The 12,987-nt window shown below is 38.9% G+C and overlaps 2 protein-coding genes across 7 annotated transcripts in view; one reads left to right on the top strand and one right to left on the bottom strand.

The window, feature by feature from the left end:
- Positions 1–3,653, top strand: part of Itpr (Inositol 1,4,5,-trisphosphate receptor) — a 21,971-nt gene extending 18,318 nt beyond the window's left edge. For all 3 annotated transcript variants that reach the window (XM_018107844.3, XM_018107836.3, XM_089265326.1), the window contains 6 exons: positions 30–222; positions 278–400; positions 516–688; positions 749–913; positions 973–1,404; positions 1,469–3,653. In XM_018107844.3, coding sequence (XP_017963333.1) covers positions 30–222; positions 278–400; positions 516–688; positions 749–913; positions 973–1,404; positions 1,469–2,035 — 1,653 coding nt within the window. In that variant the 3' untranslated portion in view covers positions 2,036–3,653. The remainder of the gene's footprint in view (positions 1–29; positions 223–277; positions 401–515; positions 689–748; positions 914–972; positions 1,405–1,468) is intronic.
- Positions 3,134–12,987, bottom strand: LOC108657468 (uncharacterized). 4 transcript variants are annotated; one of them, XM_018110090.3, is made up of 13 exons: positions 12,853–12,987; positions 11,627–11,933; positions 11,344–11,551; positions 10,631–10,702; positions 9,488–9,809; positions 8,180–9,389; positions 7,588–7,947; positions 7,068–7,525; positions 6,900–6,998; positions 6,516–6,826; positions 6,171–6,453; positions 5,947–6,111; positions 3,134–5,888 (listed from the first exon to the last, which is right to left on the bottom strand). In XM_018110090.3, exons 2-13 carry the CDS (start codon positions 11,850–11,852, stop codon positions 5,682–5,684), a joined length of 3,921 nt encoding a protein of 1,306 aa, XP_017965579.1. In that variant the 5' UTR covers positions 11,853–11,933; positions 12,853–12,987; the 3' UTR covers positions 3,134–5,681. The 4 variants fall into 4 exon arrangements, with proteins under 4 accessions (XP_017965579.1, XP_017965587.1, XP_089121453.1 ...); XM_018110098.3 differs by lacking the exon at positions 12,853–12,987 and adding an exon at positions 12,566–12,697; XM_089265327.1 differs by lacking the exon at positions 12,853–12,987 and adding an exon at positions 12,045–12,176.

Raw genomic sequence — 12,987 nt, 5'->3', positions numbered from 1 at the left:
ATTATTAACAATAATGAGTTCATTCGCAGATTGTTCGCAATGATCGCACACTGGAGCAAATCGTATTCCCTATACCTGAAATTTGTGAATACTTGACAACAGACACGAAAATCAAAATACTTAATACTGCGGAGCGTGATGATCAGGGCTCCAAAGTAGCCGACTTCTTTGACAAGGCCGAGGAGATGTTTAACGAAATGAAGTGGCAGAAGAAACTGCGAAGTAAGTCCTACATTCTGAGGATCGCATATTTTACTAAGAACCGCTTCTCTTACAGGTCAGCCGTTGCTCTTCTGGATCAGCAGCTACATGTCGCTATGGAGCAATATACTTTTCAATTGCGTTGTGGTAATCAATATGATCGTGGCTTTCTTCTATCCCTTCGACAATACTGTACCAGGTATGTAATAGCGCAACGAACTATCAGAGTCCTTTAACAGCTAGTTAACAGTGCATGTTACGGTGATGTTACGAATTGTGTTATATATATATTGAAATTTGTTTTATATTTTTAGAGCTCAGTTCGCACATATCCCTGCTATTCTGGGCCATTTTGATATTCTCGCTGGTTATAGTCATTACGCTGCCGCGTGAGTCAGGCATACGCACATTCATTGGCTCCGTAATTCTTCGTTTTATATTTTTACTTGGGCCAGAATCCACACTCTGTTTGCTGGGCGTCGTTACGGTAAGTAGTTGCCTAACTCATAGCTGTTAGCTTCTAATTCTCCAATTGGTGTTCTTGCAGGTGACGCTTAAGAGCGTGCATATTGTGAGCATAATGGGCAACAAGGGCACGTTAGAGAAGCATTTTCTGAAGATCATCACCGACTTTCAGCTGCTCTATCATTGCATTTATATAGCATTTTGTTTCTGTGGACTTATATTCCATCCATTCTTCTACTCACTGCTGGCAAGTATCCTTATCCTTATCATTGTGTTTATCAACTTAATAAGAGATCTTCCGCGTAGCTGTTTGATGTTGTCTACCGAGAAGAGACGCTGGTCAACGTGATTCGCTCGGTTACGCGTAACGGTCGCTCCATTGTTTTGACCGCCGTTCTGGCATTGATTTTGGTTTATCTATTCTCCATAATTGGCTACATGTTCTTCAAAGATGATTTTCTCGTTCCGGTGGACTATGAAGAACAGGAAGCCGGGTCCACTGCTGGTCCTTTGACATTATCGGTACCGGCGTCGGCGGAGCAGTTCTGTGCCATGCCAGATGAGCATGGCAGCTGTGAGGGTAGTACAAAGCAAAACGGAGCTGCAACTGTCATTGCCAGCGGCGAAGTGAAGGAGCGCTCCTGTGACTCATTGGTCATGTGCATTGTAACGACACTAAATCAAGGCCTGCGAAATGGTGGGGGCATTGGCGATATTCTAAGAGCACCTTCGAGCAAGGTAAATAATTCAGTTGCATTCCAAACCGAATGGATGTCCCCCTCAATAATTCGTTTCTTTGCAGGAGGGTCTTTTTGTGGCGCGCGTCATCTATGATCTGCTGTTCTTCTTCATTGTCATTATTATCGTGTTGAACCTGATCTTTGGTGTCATTATCGATACATTTGCCGATCTGAGATCGGAAAAGCAGCAAAAAGAGGCTATACTCAAGACAACCTGTTTCATCTGTTCGCTCAATCGTTCAGCCTTCGACAACAAGACAGTAAGCTTTGAGGAGCACATCAAGAGCGAGCACAATATGTGGCACTATCTGTACTTCATCGTGCTGGTCAAGGTCAAGGATCCCACAGAGTTCACCGGCCCCGAGAGCTATGTATACGCTATGGTTAAGGCTGGCATTTTAGAATGGTTCCCAAGGTTACGCGCCATGTCGCTGGCTGCAGTCGATGCCGATGGCGAGCAGATCGAGCTGCGTAGCATGCAGGCACAGCTCTTGGAAACGCAACTCCTAATCAAGAATCTATCGACGCAGCTACACGAGCTCAAAGATCACATGACGGAGCAGCGCAAACAGAAGCAGCGCCTAGGATTGCTCAACACTACAGCTAATTGCCTATTGCCGTTTCAGTGAGGCATAAATTTGGAAAAATGAGTCAAGGCTATGCCGAAGGGCTAGTCAACTAAATTTATTGAGTTTTAGACATTCCCTTGTGTAGATCATGCACTACATATGCTGTTAACGTAAAAGTATTGACACGAATTCCACTGTAACATTTTAAAATCTCGTAGAATCAGCATCCTTGAACATATTTACAATTTCGTTGATTATCCAATAATATTTGCACTCGAAAGGAGAACGTTTATTGCTCCGCTCCATACTATTCTATCTATCACTGTGGATGTGATAGTTAATTGATTTTGATATATACCTTAATATTGTATTAGATTCGATTTTTCTACAAAAGGTTTGCTCACTAAAGAAGTTAAGACTCTAGACCATTTCCAAATAAAACCAACATCAAATATAAACTTACAGAAATAAGGACACTCTTAGAAACCTTTATATATATACACGTATAGTAAATTCACTCAGAGAACTTAGGGCTGTTGAACTGTTGTTTAGTGGATTTCTTGATCCGCATTTTCACAAATTTAGAGACGTTGTTTCCCGATCTATATATACATCTATCTATCTACCTATCTCTATACACATTTTTATACCTGTTAACTGTTTCAATTAAATTTAATCGCAAAGCGAATTCAAAAAATTTACTTAACTGTTCTTATGCGCTGTTTTATGTTACTTAACAGCTACAATAATTTGTACTTTTATAGAGTAATAATAATTGCTAATGATAAATGGATTTTTTAATTGTATCACATTTTCATTGAAAACTAACTAGTTATTGTGATTATACTTTCTCTTGTTTTAATCTTTTCGAATTGTTTACCCTGTACTCGATGCGAGTTTTGTTGGTTAATTATTTTTATAAGCTAACATTTAATTATCCTTAGTGAATCTATTTTAATGTTAAGCTACTTTTAATGCATAAAGTAAATCAAAATAAAGTGAAGTAAAATTGAAAATAATGCAAGACTAGATTTCATTGAAATAAAGTAATTTCTAAACACTTCTTTAACCCAAAATAATTTTAAAGAATGTGTAAAAATGTAAGTATGTACTGTTATTACCATCGAATATTATCTCTAAAATTAAAACAATTTACAATTATTTTTTATCCAACATTTTTATTACATAATTATTAAACTACTGTTCATTTTCATAAAATTGTTCAATGCGCTGTTGAGATTATCGTTTCATTTTTATGTTAATTTGTATGTTTTTAATTGTATAACTACATAATTATGTATGTATGTTTGTATATTTGTATGCATGTATGTAAAGATCTGATTCGATTTATGCTAGCTTAAAATCATTGTAAGAGCTCGTTTGACCCATATTCCATTTAAATGTTTCGGAACCTCTTTTTGACAAATGCTTTCACTACAAATTGTATTTGTTTATAACTGTGTATATATTAATATCAATATAAATCATTCCGCGAAATATAAACTGAATCATGGGCCAACACATAATTTGTTATGATAGTGGATATACAAAGATATAAATAATAAATGTTATTGCCAATCTAATATAGTATTGGAAGCTGCTGAAGTAATGATTGAAATCAGTAAGTAGTGTAAAGTGTAGGTACTATAAATTAATACTTTGAAGTTAACATAAATCTTATAAAGAAAGGAAAAAATTGGTAAATACTTGGAGGGTACATGTACTATACGTTGGGGGAAGGATTGGTATTACAGGTAATACAACTGACTTGGAAAGCGGCAGATACTTTTTCTTTTTTTTTTTTTTAACAAGTATGATTTCTATTTTTTCGTTATATATATTTAGATATAAATATGAAAAGTTTTTAAATTACAATGTACTGCCTTTTGTTTAATGCTGTTGTACGTTAGTTTGTTAATTGTTATTACTATCATTTATAATTCGTATTAGTGTATGGAAGAGGCAAAGAAGAAATAGTATTAGTAGTAGTATTTGCAAAAACATACGTTTCATACACATGCTGGTTTAAGTTTAGTAATAGTTTTTTCATGTATATATTAATTTATATAAATTAGTTGTCATACAATATTTAATATTAATTAACAATCTTTGTTTAGTACAATTCGTGGCATTTATATATTGTTATTTTTGATTGCTAAAATTAAATTTTTGTATTTTGTAGGTACAAAGAAAATCTCATGGCCATTGCACAGTGTGCCAGAACGTTTTCCATCGGTTTAAATACTATATCCCTTGAATTCACACTCATTAAAATCATCTAATGATCGTCTACAATTTGTTTTTAAAATTGAATTACCGTTTCCTGTAAAAATTCATATTGTATGGTACTCTGATATTATATTTTTTGTTTTAATGCTTGTTTGTTCATATGATTTTTGTGTTGTTAATTAACTCAAGAGTAGGTAGGCATAAGAATCGCATTAACATGAATCTGGCATTGTTTAATATGTAATTGATTGATTGATGGATTACAAAATTGATAGAATATGGCATGGACATTCAATCGTACAAGGCATAAATTGAACACTTTTGTATTTGCATCCACAGTCCATTATTATCAACCTGAATCTGTTACTATTTACCAATCTTATTTTTATCTTATATAATTGAGTTTGTCGTCTCAAATGATAATCTGATTGCTAACAAAAAACACCTATCTACTCTATAAGGAGTCGATTAACAATTCAGCTGCTTTCAAAAAAGCCGGTAGATACTGTATATATTGCTTAATAATGTATGGTCGGTCGAGCGGCATGTTATCGAAAAATCTATCTTTGAAACCATCAACTAATTGCGTTTAAATATTAAGGTTTTTTTTAAGTGATTCGAATTAATGTTTTGCTCACAGCATGAGCTGCTGCAATAATAACTTTTACGTTTCATGCAAATGAGTGAAGAATATTAAAGTTGAATAAAAAATTCAAGCATTCTACAAAAATGGCAATTATCAATAATAATCATGAAATTCCGATGGAATATACTAATGGACCACAGTGCGTTGTTAGTTGAACTGTGAATATTCGAATGAAAATATAAACTATTATATAAACTAGAATTGGTGTAAAATTGTCATCGAAGCCATACATATGAAGCGTTCGCTATTTAGTATTTTTAATTAGATGCATAAGAAAAGTTTGAGTTAAATTGCTGCATAAAAGATGCTGGCGACTAGATTTAAGTTGGTTGCTTTGTGTGTTTGCAATGTATATATATGTATATGTATATATAGATGTATAAGTTTATATGCTAACAACTCATTTATGTATGTATATTATATACGCATATGTAAACATAGATATATATTTTGTATATGGATACACTTGTCCATATTATATTTTAACTAGCATTTAACTGCAATGGCTGAATCGAGCCCCAGCAAACAGACATCCATCAGTGACCTGCTGCCTTTCATAGCCTTTTTTCATGAATCAAATTTATTTATATAAAGCTACTAATTCGCGAAATGTCACTTGCTATGCGTGCCATATACAAATGCCTAACTGGATAATGCAAATAATTTGAATGTTCCTTTCTTGTTTGTAAAAACTGCATCTGAATCTATACATAATCGTATTTGTATATCTAATATATATATGTATATGTATATATAGATATATTTATATATATCATGTATATATTATATATATATATATATATACTATGTGCCCAAATTAATTTGAAGCTATTACACTGTAGTGCCGTATGCATTGTTAAACACAGCACGCGAGCTGTCCGTATCCAGCGATATATCCTCGGGACTGGCCAAATCAACGCGCACGTTGGAATTGGTGCGTCGGCGCGCCGTCTGCGCTGCACCCCAATTGCTCAAGGTCCAGTGAAAGCCAGATGCATTGGGTGCAGGCGTAGCATCAACTTTTACCTGAGTGCAAACCTGCACGGTATATGGAAAAATTAGTTTCGTAGACAAATATATTCAGGAATCAACGCACCTCACGATTTCCACAAGGCAAAGTTTCTGTGCCGTTGCCTAAGGCTGAGCCAGACACAGAGCCAGAACCAGATTCGCGCGTGCTGCCAATGCTACTGCTGCTGGCAAGCGAATCATTGCTAGACTCCAGGACGGCTCCATGATAGCGCGCTACCGAATGCACAGCCTGCCAAGAAAGGTATTCAATTACGAAACGCATATATATATTGAATTCAAAGCACACACCATCGCATCGCCACCCTGGCAGTCTTCAATAGACTTGAGTATCTCCCAGACGAGCTCCGAGTCCAACGGTATGGGCTGCTCTGTATCGCGATTATAAATGGCAATGGCAATGTGCACGGGATGAGGCACTGGCAGCGGTATTAACAGTTTCTCCGTGACGCTTCGCTCCCCGTTCTTCTGTTTCCATGGCCGCCAAGGCCGTTGGGCTTCTGGCGTTGTTTTCGGCACGTGCTGAGCACGATGGGCGCGCACTCGTGGCGTTGTGAGACCCACGGACATGTCACTGCAATATATAAATAAAATAATAAATACCTTTAAAATGTATGATAGTAGTATAGCACTTACCGCTTCTCGGGTTTGCGGAAAGTCAACGTGATGCGTGAACGCGGATTAAATGCGGTCACTTCGAGGAATGGTAAATGCACCTGGACATTGCCGCGAGGTGCATACACATTGCCCAGCAAATCCAGCCCTTTGGAACCGATCACATCGTTGGCATTCTTCACCATCTCCGTATAGCGCATTAAATCAAGCGAGGCATGTGGTTCTAATTTAAAATGCGTATCGTTTTCAGTCAATGGCGTTAGAAAATCTAAACTAAATATTTCGGTATATATGAGACCCGCGAGACCTGGCCAGTCGTTAACCGAGAGACCCTGCAAGAGAACCATACAGAAATTAAAGTATTCACATTAAAATAAAGTCAATGATTTCTTGCTCAGTTCTTACTTTGTTGTCCCAAAATTCTTCTTCACTAATCGACAGCCTACCAACTACATGAGACGGATAGTATTTTTCGAGTAAATGGGCGGCCAGTTGTATGACAATCTGAAAATATAAACAACCCAAATTAATTACAGTATGTAAGTAGTGCATAACTAATTATTCTAACTGTACCTTCAATTCTTTGGTGTTCAGCTTAATCCGCGACTTAACCTGAGTGCTTAGGCTGGTTTGCAGCTCCCTGCGCCGTTTCTCCAGCTTTTCATGTAGCGAGCTCATTAGGTCTTGTGCCTCGCGATCGAGTGCTAAATATGGACCAGTTTTCGACAACTGCGCCGAAAAGGGGCCAAAACAGGCTTCGACGAATTGCAGAAAATCCTGCTGCGGCTGCAATATTACACGCTCGGTAGCATGCTGATAGGCCTGCAGTTCGTCCAGTTCCATTTTAGCCTCTAGTGCTGCCAACGCCTGTTCCGGCCGTATGATAAAGTAATAGTCCAAGGCCAAGCCGGGTCCAGCGATCCGCTTTACAGCAATGCTATCCGATGCGGGCACGCGTCCGCACTTCTTGATGAACAAATGGAACGTCACAGAATCCCAGAGCAGCCGCAGTGTATAACGCACAACACCAACTGAAAGGTTATAAATAAATAGTGAATAATAGTGAAGCCATTATGAGATTTAGTATATTTACCTATTAAAACGACACCGGCCGCGAGCGGGCAAAGCAACGTAGCCACCAAAATCGCCACCAGCGGCTGCAGGAGACCCTGGATCAAAAAGTTCCATATGAGCACCTCCAGCAGAATGCAGTAACGATTTTGAGTGTTGTCCGGTGCATCGAGGTCATAAATTAATATCATGTAAATGTGCAACAGTAGCACAAACACTGGAATCCACAGAGGTGCAGTCAATGCCAAACCAATGCTGAGCAAACAGGTCGCCAGGCAAATTATCGGGAATGCGAATAGAATTACAATGGTGCCCAGAAATCCTTTCACGAAGTAATTCCAAGTGCGGTTCAAATTGCGTGTCAAGCCCTTGCCAATGAAACCTGAATTTGGTAAAATGTTGCATGAGTCAGTTTATAAATAAAATAAATTAAAATGGGCAGTTAAAAGGAGATTAATAGGTAATAAAAACGTAATGACGTCAGCTAAAAGCCGAAAAGCTCTAAGTTCTAAGAATTTTCATAGCTAAAAAGTATATAACCTTATAATAAACAAATATTATAATAAAGGTAGGAGGTAAAAATCATTTTGATATCAATTAAAACATATTCTTACCTGTGTCAGGTTCAGTTTCGAAATGAGTGCGCGATTTTGATATGTGTCGCCAGAGTTCGATAAGCCGCGAAGCCAGGGTCTGTGTGATGCTGGTTTTGCGCGGAAACAGGGTGCCATTGATTTGAGACAGTTCCAGGTCAGGCATGAAGGGCTTAATGCAGAAGAGCGCACGCAATCCAAGCGGACTGCACCAGGGCACAAGAATTCCGAGCAAAAACATCATGTTCCAAGTCCAGCACCAGGTGCGTTGCAGCAGATTCAGCAAACGCCAAAAGGGCCAACGCGTGCTGGTGGTGCGTATCATTTCCTTCTCAACCAGAAATACAGGCTGGCTAGGATCTGAGCGTGGCGTGACTATCGATGTGGCCTGCTGGCTGATGACCGTGGGGATTACATCCGATTGTCCCTGAAAATTGCGCCTGATGATCCACGCCTGTGGCGACCAGATACGACACGCCCATTGGAAACTGCGCGTAGGCGTCTTGGCATTCTTCAGCTCTTTCAGCAGCACTGGCTCACGCTCTTTCATGAAAGCCAAATCGCGAGACAGAAAGTAGGCAGTCTGCTGTAGATTGTGCTGACTACACATCTTCAGTGCTTCCTCGTGCGCCGACCAGGCGCATTTGTACAGCTTGTGCTGCTCTGCATGTCGCAGCTTGGAGCGAAGCCAGGGCGCCACGCGGGACAGTACAGAATGATCGTTGGCCAGGCACTTCTGGTGCTCTTCGCGAGTTCGCTTGATATCCTGTTGCACCTTGTCAACGGCCTTGTACATAATAACGACCGACTGGGCCTGATCCACCAGTAACTGTGGCACGCCGTTACCCAGTTCGGCCAGCTTGGCATTCGACATGATGGAGCTATAAACACGCTGCAGGTATTCCTTCATGACTGCATCGTTAACTTCCTCCTCGATTTCCTTGTCATTAAGTTTCTTAGCGCGCAGCTCTGCAATCAAGCGTTCGCGGAAGTGCAAAAACCAACCTCGTGTCTCGCGCTCCAATATGCCCACTAGTATGGGAAGTGCTTTACGCATTATATCCCGGCAAAATAGGCGCAGATCGATCTCTTGGCCTTTAGGTGTCAGAAACAGGTATGGCACCGGCTGTGTCACCTCGCAGCTGTTGAAATCGAACTTTTCCATGGTTGCTCGACGTAGCATTTTTCGCACATACGAGCAGAGGCCATCTAGACAGTCTTCATACTCCGGCTGCAAAGCAAAATAAATTTACATGTATTCTTATAAACTCTCCAGAATGATTGGGAAGTATAAGAGAGTAATAAATACTGAATAAGTAATTCACTCACCCGACACACCAGCTCAGCTATAAGGAAGCGGCAACGCTCCTCCTTAATCTTGTAGTCCAGATTGTGGGCCAGCAATGCGGGCACACCGATAAACATGTCTACCAGTCTGATGAGTGCGTTCAGCAGAGCATGCATTGCATGCACCACAGAAAAAAAGTGGGAGAAGATGCGGGCCCGGGCTGTGACAACTACGAAGCGTGCTGCCAACGCCAAGTCGCTCAAGAAGGAATCATGGGCGCGCAGGGTGCCCTTTTGCAGGAGCTGGGAGAGACGCCACTTGTGGACCTGGCCAGTAAAATGCAAACTGGGAACGTCGAATTCACTGTGAAAGCAAATTCAAATATTTTAGACACTTGATAGGATTCATGACAGCAACAGGTAACACACATATGGGCACAACACAGTGATGCGAGACAAAATTAAATGAAAAATTATAGGCATGCTTAAGCGTGGGCCAGATTCTTAATTTTGTTTTATCGAATTCACGTGACAAAAATAAAATTTATTAAATTAGTTACACTTAAAATGAGTTTGTGTGCTAGTGAAAAGATTTGTGTGTGTTCCCTATTTTAATGCTAAATCAGAATATCAAGAAATTAAACCCATATTGATATTTCAGTACTAATTGACTAATCAAAGAACAATAATAAATATATACATATATATCAGAAGTATTATTTGATATTCTATATTAAAAACTTAAAATCTAGTTTTTAAGTTGTGGCAAGTCTGTTAACTTTATTAAATTCAAGAAACTTTACAATATCTAAACTTTTGAAAATGTAGGCAATAAGACTAATGGAAGCTGCCAAAAGATTTATTTTTTACATTCGTTTTGTCTGAAGATTTTTTGTTGTTGCGAATTTTTAATTCGTTTTAAATGCATGCATAAATTTAGCGTAGCGTTATTTATGAATGGATATTTATAAACATAGGAAACAAAGTACCACGCATAATTTATGTATGTTGAGGCTCGAAAAAATTATAACACTATATGCATGTAAATGTATACAATAGGTACAAAATATGATACACTGACTAAACAATTTGATATGCATTATGGCAAACACGCAAAACATTTATTTCGGTTTTAATTTGTTTTTATTTTTTATTTTTGTAGTTCGTTGCTTATTGTTTATTTACCCATTTTTACGTATTGTTTCCAATTGTTCCAAAGTTAATTTCTTCGGCTTTCCATATTTATCCTTTTGCAAGCTTTACAGGAATATTTCACATACAAACATTTTGTTTACGTTAATTGTAACTGTATGCAGTTACGTACAGACACATATTTGCGCATTTTGACGTAATGTTAATGCTAACGTTGTTTCAAAGCTTAAAATAGTGAAGCATGCAATAAACGTAAAACAAAACTGAACCGCAAAAAAAAAAATAAAACAATTTTCTCTTTCGCCCCAAAGACTTTTTAACATGCTTCTGATTGGCTTGTTGCTTTTGCTTCTTATTTTTTGACAGCTGCATGTGCGTGCGCAAGGTGACAAATGATTTGCAAGTTGTCTAAGCATTTGCATAAAACAAATATTGAATAGCTCCGCACATCGGTGCAATTTTTCTGCTAAGCTTAGCAGCGGGATGTTATATATATATATATATATATATATATATATATATCCGTGCAACGTTATTTTATTTGAATGTTATCGAGTTAGGACTTAATGTTTATCATCATATCGCGCCGACATTATTTATGCTCGTGCGCTTTATTGAAAAATCATCACATTTTCAGCTTGGCTGCATCATCGTCATTATCATTATTAACTCCTTGTAGACGCAGCTCTTGATTTTTTTTTTTTTTTTCGTTTTATGTGCATGCATGCATGCGACCCCAAACTCACCCAGTTTCGCGCAAACTTTTCAATTGTGCATTTGTGAGGCGACGCGGCTCGCCGCTGCCATCGGAGGCAACAGCATCCAATTCATCAAAGGGCGGCGCTATAAATAGGTCACTCTGATTAATGGGACGCTTTCTGCGACCGCTCACACTGTTTGTCGCATTACTGGCCGTTACATTAAGCGTACTGGTTGCCAATGGTTCGGGCAGAACTGTAAAAACAAAACAAAATGAAATAAAAACTCAGTCAACACTTGTTAACAAAACACATTTGGCTCTCCGCTTACCAATCGGAAAACTCTTCCAGTGATATAAAAACTGCTCGGCAACGCATTTAATTTGCTGAACCAGCTGTTCCACTTCGGGCGGTGCTCCCACCAAATTGATGTTAAACTCAACGGGCTCACGCTCCGGGGCGGCCAGAGTTTGGGGGCGCAGCAATTGATGGTTGCCCGACGCGCTGCCGCTTGCAACTGTCGGCGGCGGCTGCTGCGGCTGCGGCTGCAATGACATGATGCTGATAAGTCGCTTCTCCCCACAGCAGGCGTTTATTCCATCATTGCGAGCAGCCTGTGTCAATATTCAAATCAAAAGCTGAAAATATTTATGGAATCTGTTAATCCATACGCAAAACACAAATGCCAATTGAAATCGTTGAAATGCGCGCCATATTAATATTAATGATCCAATTGAAAATATACACACACAGCCATGCATACATATATCGCGTCTGCCTGTGTGCGTGCATATGTATAGATCACAACAATTTAAGAAATTCCAGCACAATGTAAACAATTAACTGAAGCAAGTGAGCACAGAGGCTGTTGTTCGCGTGGGCAAATTTAGGAACTAAATAAGCTTACACCTTAATCACTAACTAACACTGACAGTAGACACAGGTGAATGCGAGCAACCTTTCAAAATCCAAATGCTCAGCTCGCAAAGTCACTTTAACTCAATTTCGCGCTTCGTTAACTTTGGCGAGACGCGTTCGGACAGCGATTGTCAGTTTGCTGGACAAAAAAGACATACATACATAAACATATATACGTATGCTTATACGACGGCCAATTGTGCGTTCCACGCCCAACACAACAGATACTATGCACCACCACCCTCCAGCACACCGCACACAAGCTCTAGTGCTTCTTATTGTTCTTTATTGCGGCACACGCACACAACTCATTTCAGATTGTCGTTGGTTTTGAGTTACGGCTGCCTTTTACCTTGTTTTATATATCAAGTTGCTACTTGGCTAGCATGTGCGTATGTACGTAAGTAAACATGTACTAAACATAGAGCGTGAAATTATACTACTACTACTACTTTCGAGTTACATTTATCGATGAGTATTCGCTACAAACAGTTTGAGAGACATTGGTACGCGGCGACAGACATTCCGAAAATCATCCATATTAATAGGTCCTTGCGCTTCTTTTGAAGCACGATTGGTAACTAGCAATAGCTAGATTATGACTATATTGTACGTACTCTAAATTTAATAGACACTTACACTTGGTTTATTTCACAGAAAACATTTTAATCTTGCACAAACTATACTACGCGTCTTCTCACAACTTTATTACCATTTCGAGATATAAAGGGAAAACTATCGATATACATTGCAGTGTGACAGCGCTATGTTTCT

The sequence above is a fragment of the Drosophila navojoa genome, chromosome 2 (assembly GCF_054131105.1).
Source record: "Drosophila navojoa isolate 15081-1374.11 chromosome 2, UAZ_NAV_1.0, whole genome shotgun sequence".
In the NCBI taxonomy this organism is placed as follows: Eukaryota; Metazoa; Arthropoda; class Insecta; order Diptera; family Drosophilidae; genus Drosophila; species Drosophila navojoa.
This window is presented reverse-complemented; position numbering and strand designations above follow the sequence as displayed.

What these genes read in the sequence shown, in the direction of transcription:
- LOC108657468 (XM_018110090.3), bottom strand. Translation starts at nt 11,852, where the DNA reads ATGTCATTGCAGCCGCAGCCGCAGCAGCCGCCGCCGACAGTTGCAAGC. An exon ending in CTGGAAGAGTTTTCCGATTG is followed by an intron (nt 11,552 to 11,626) that starts GTAAGCGGAGAG and finishes TTGTTTTTACAG; the next exon opens with TTCTGCCCGAACCATTGGCA. An exon ending in GAAACAATACGTAAAAATGG is followed by an intron (nt 9,810 to 10,630) that starts GTAAATAAACAA and finishes TTGCTTTCACAG; the next exon opens with TGAATTCGACGTTCCCAGTT.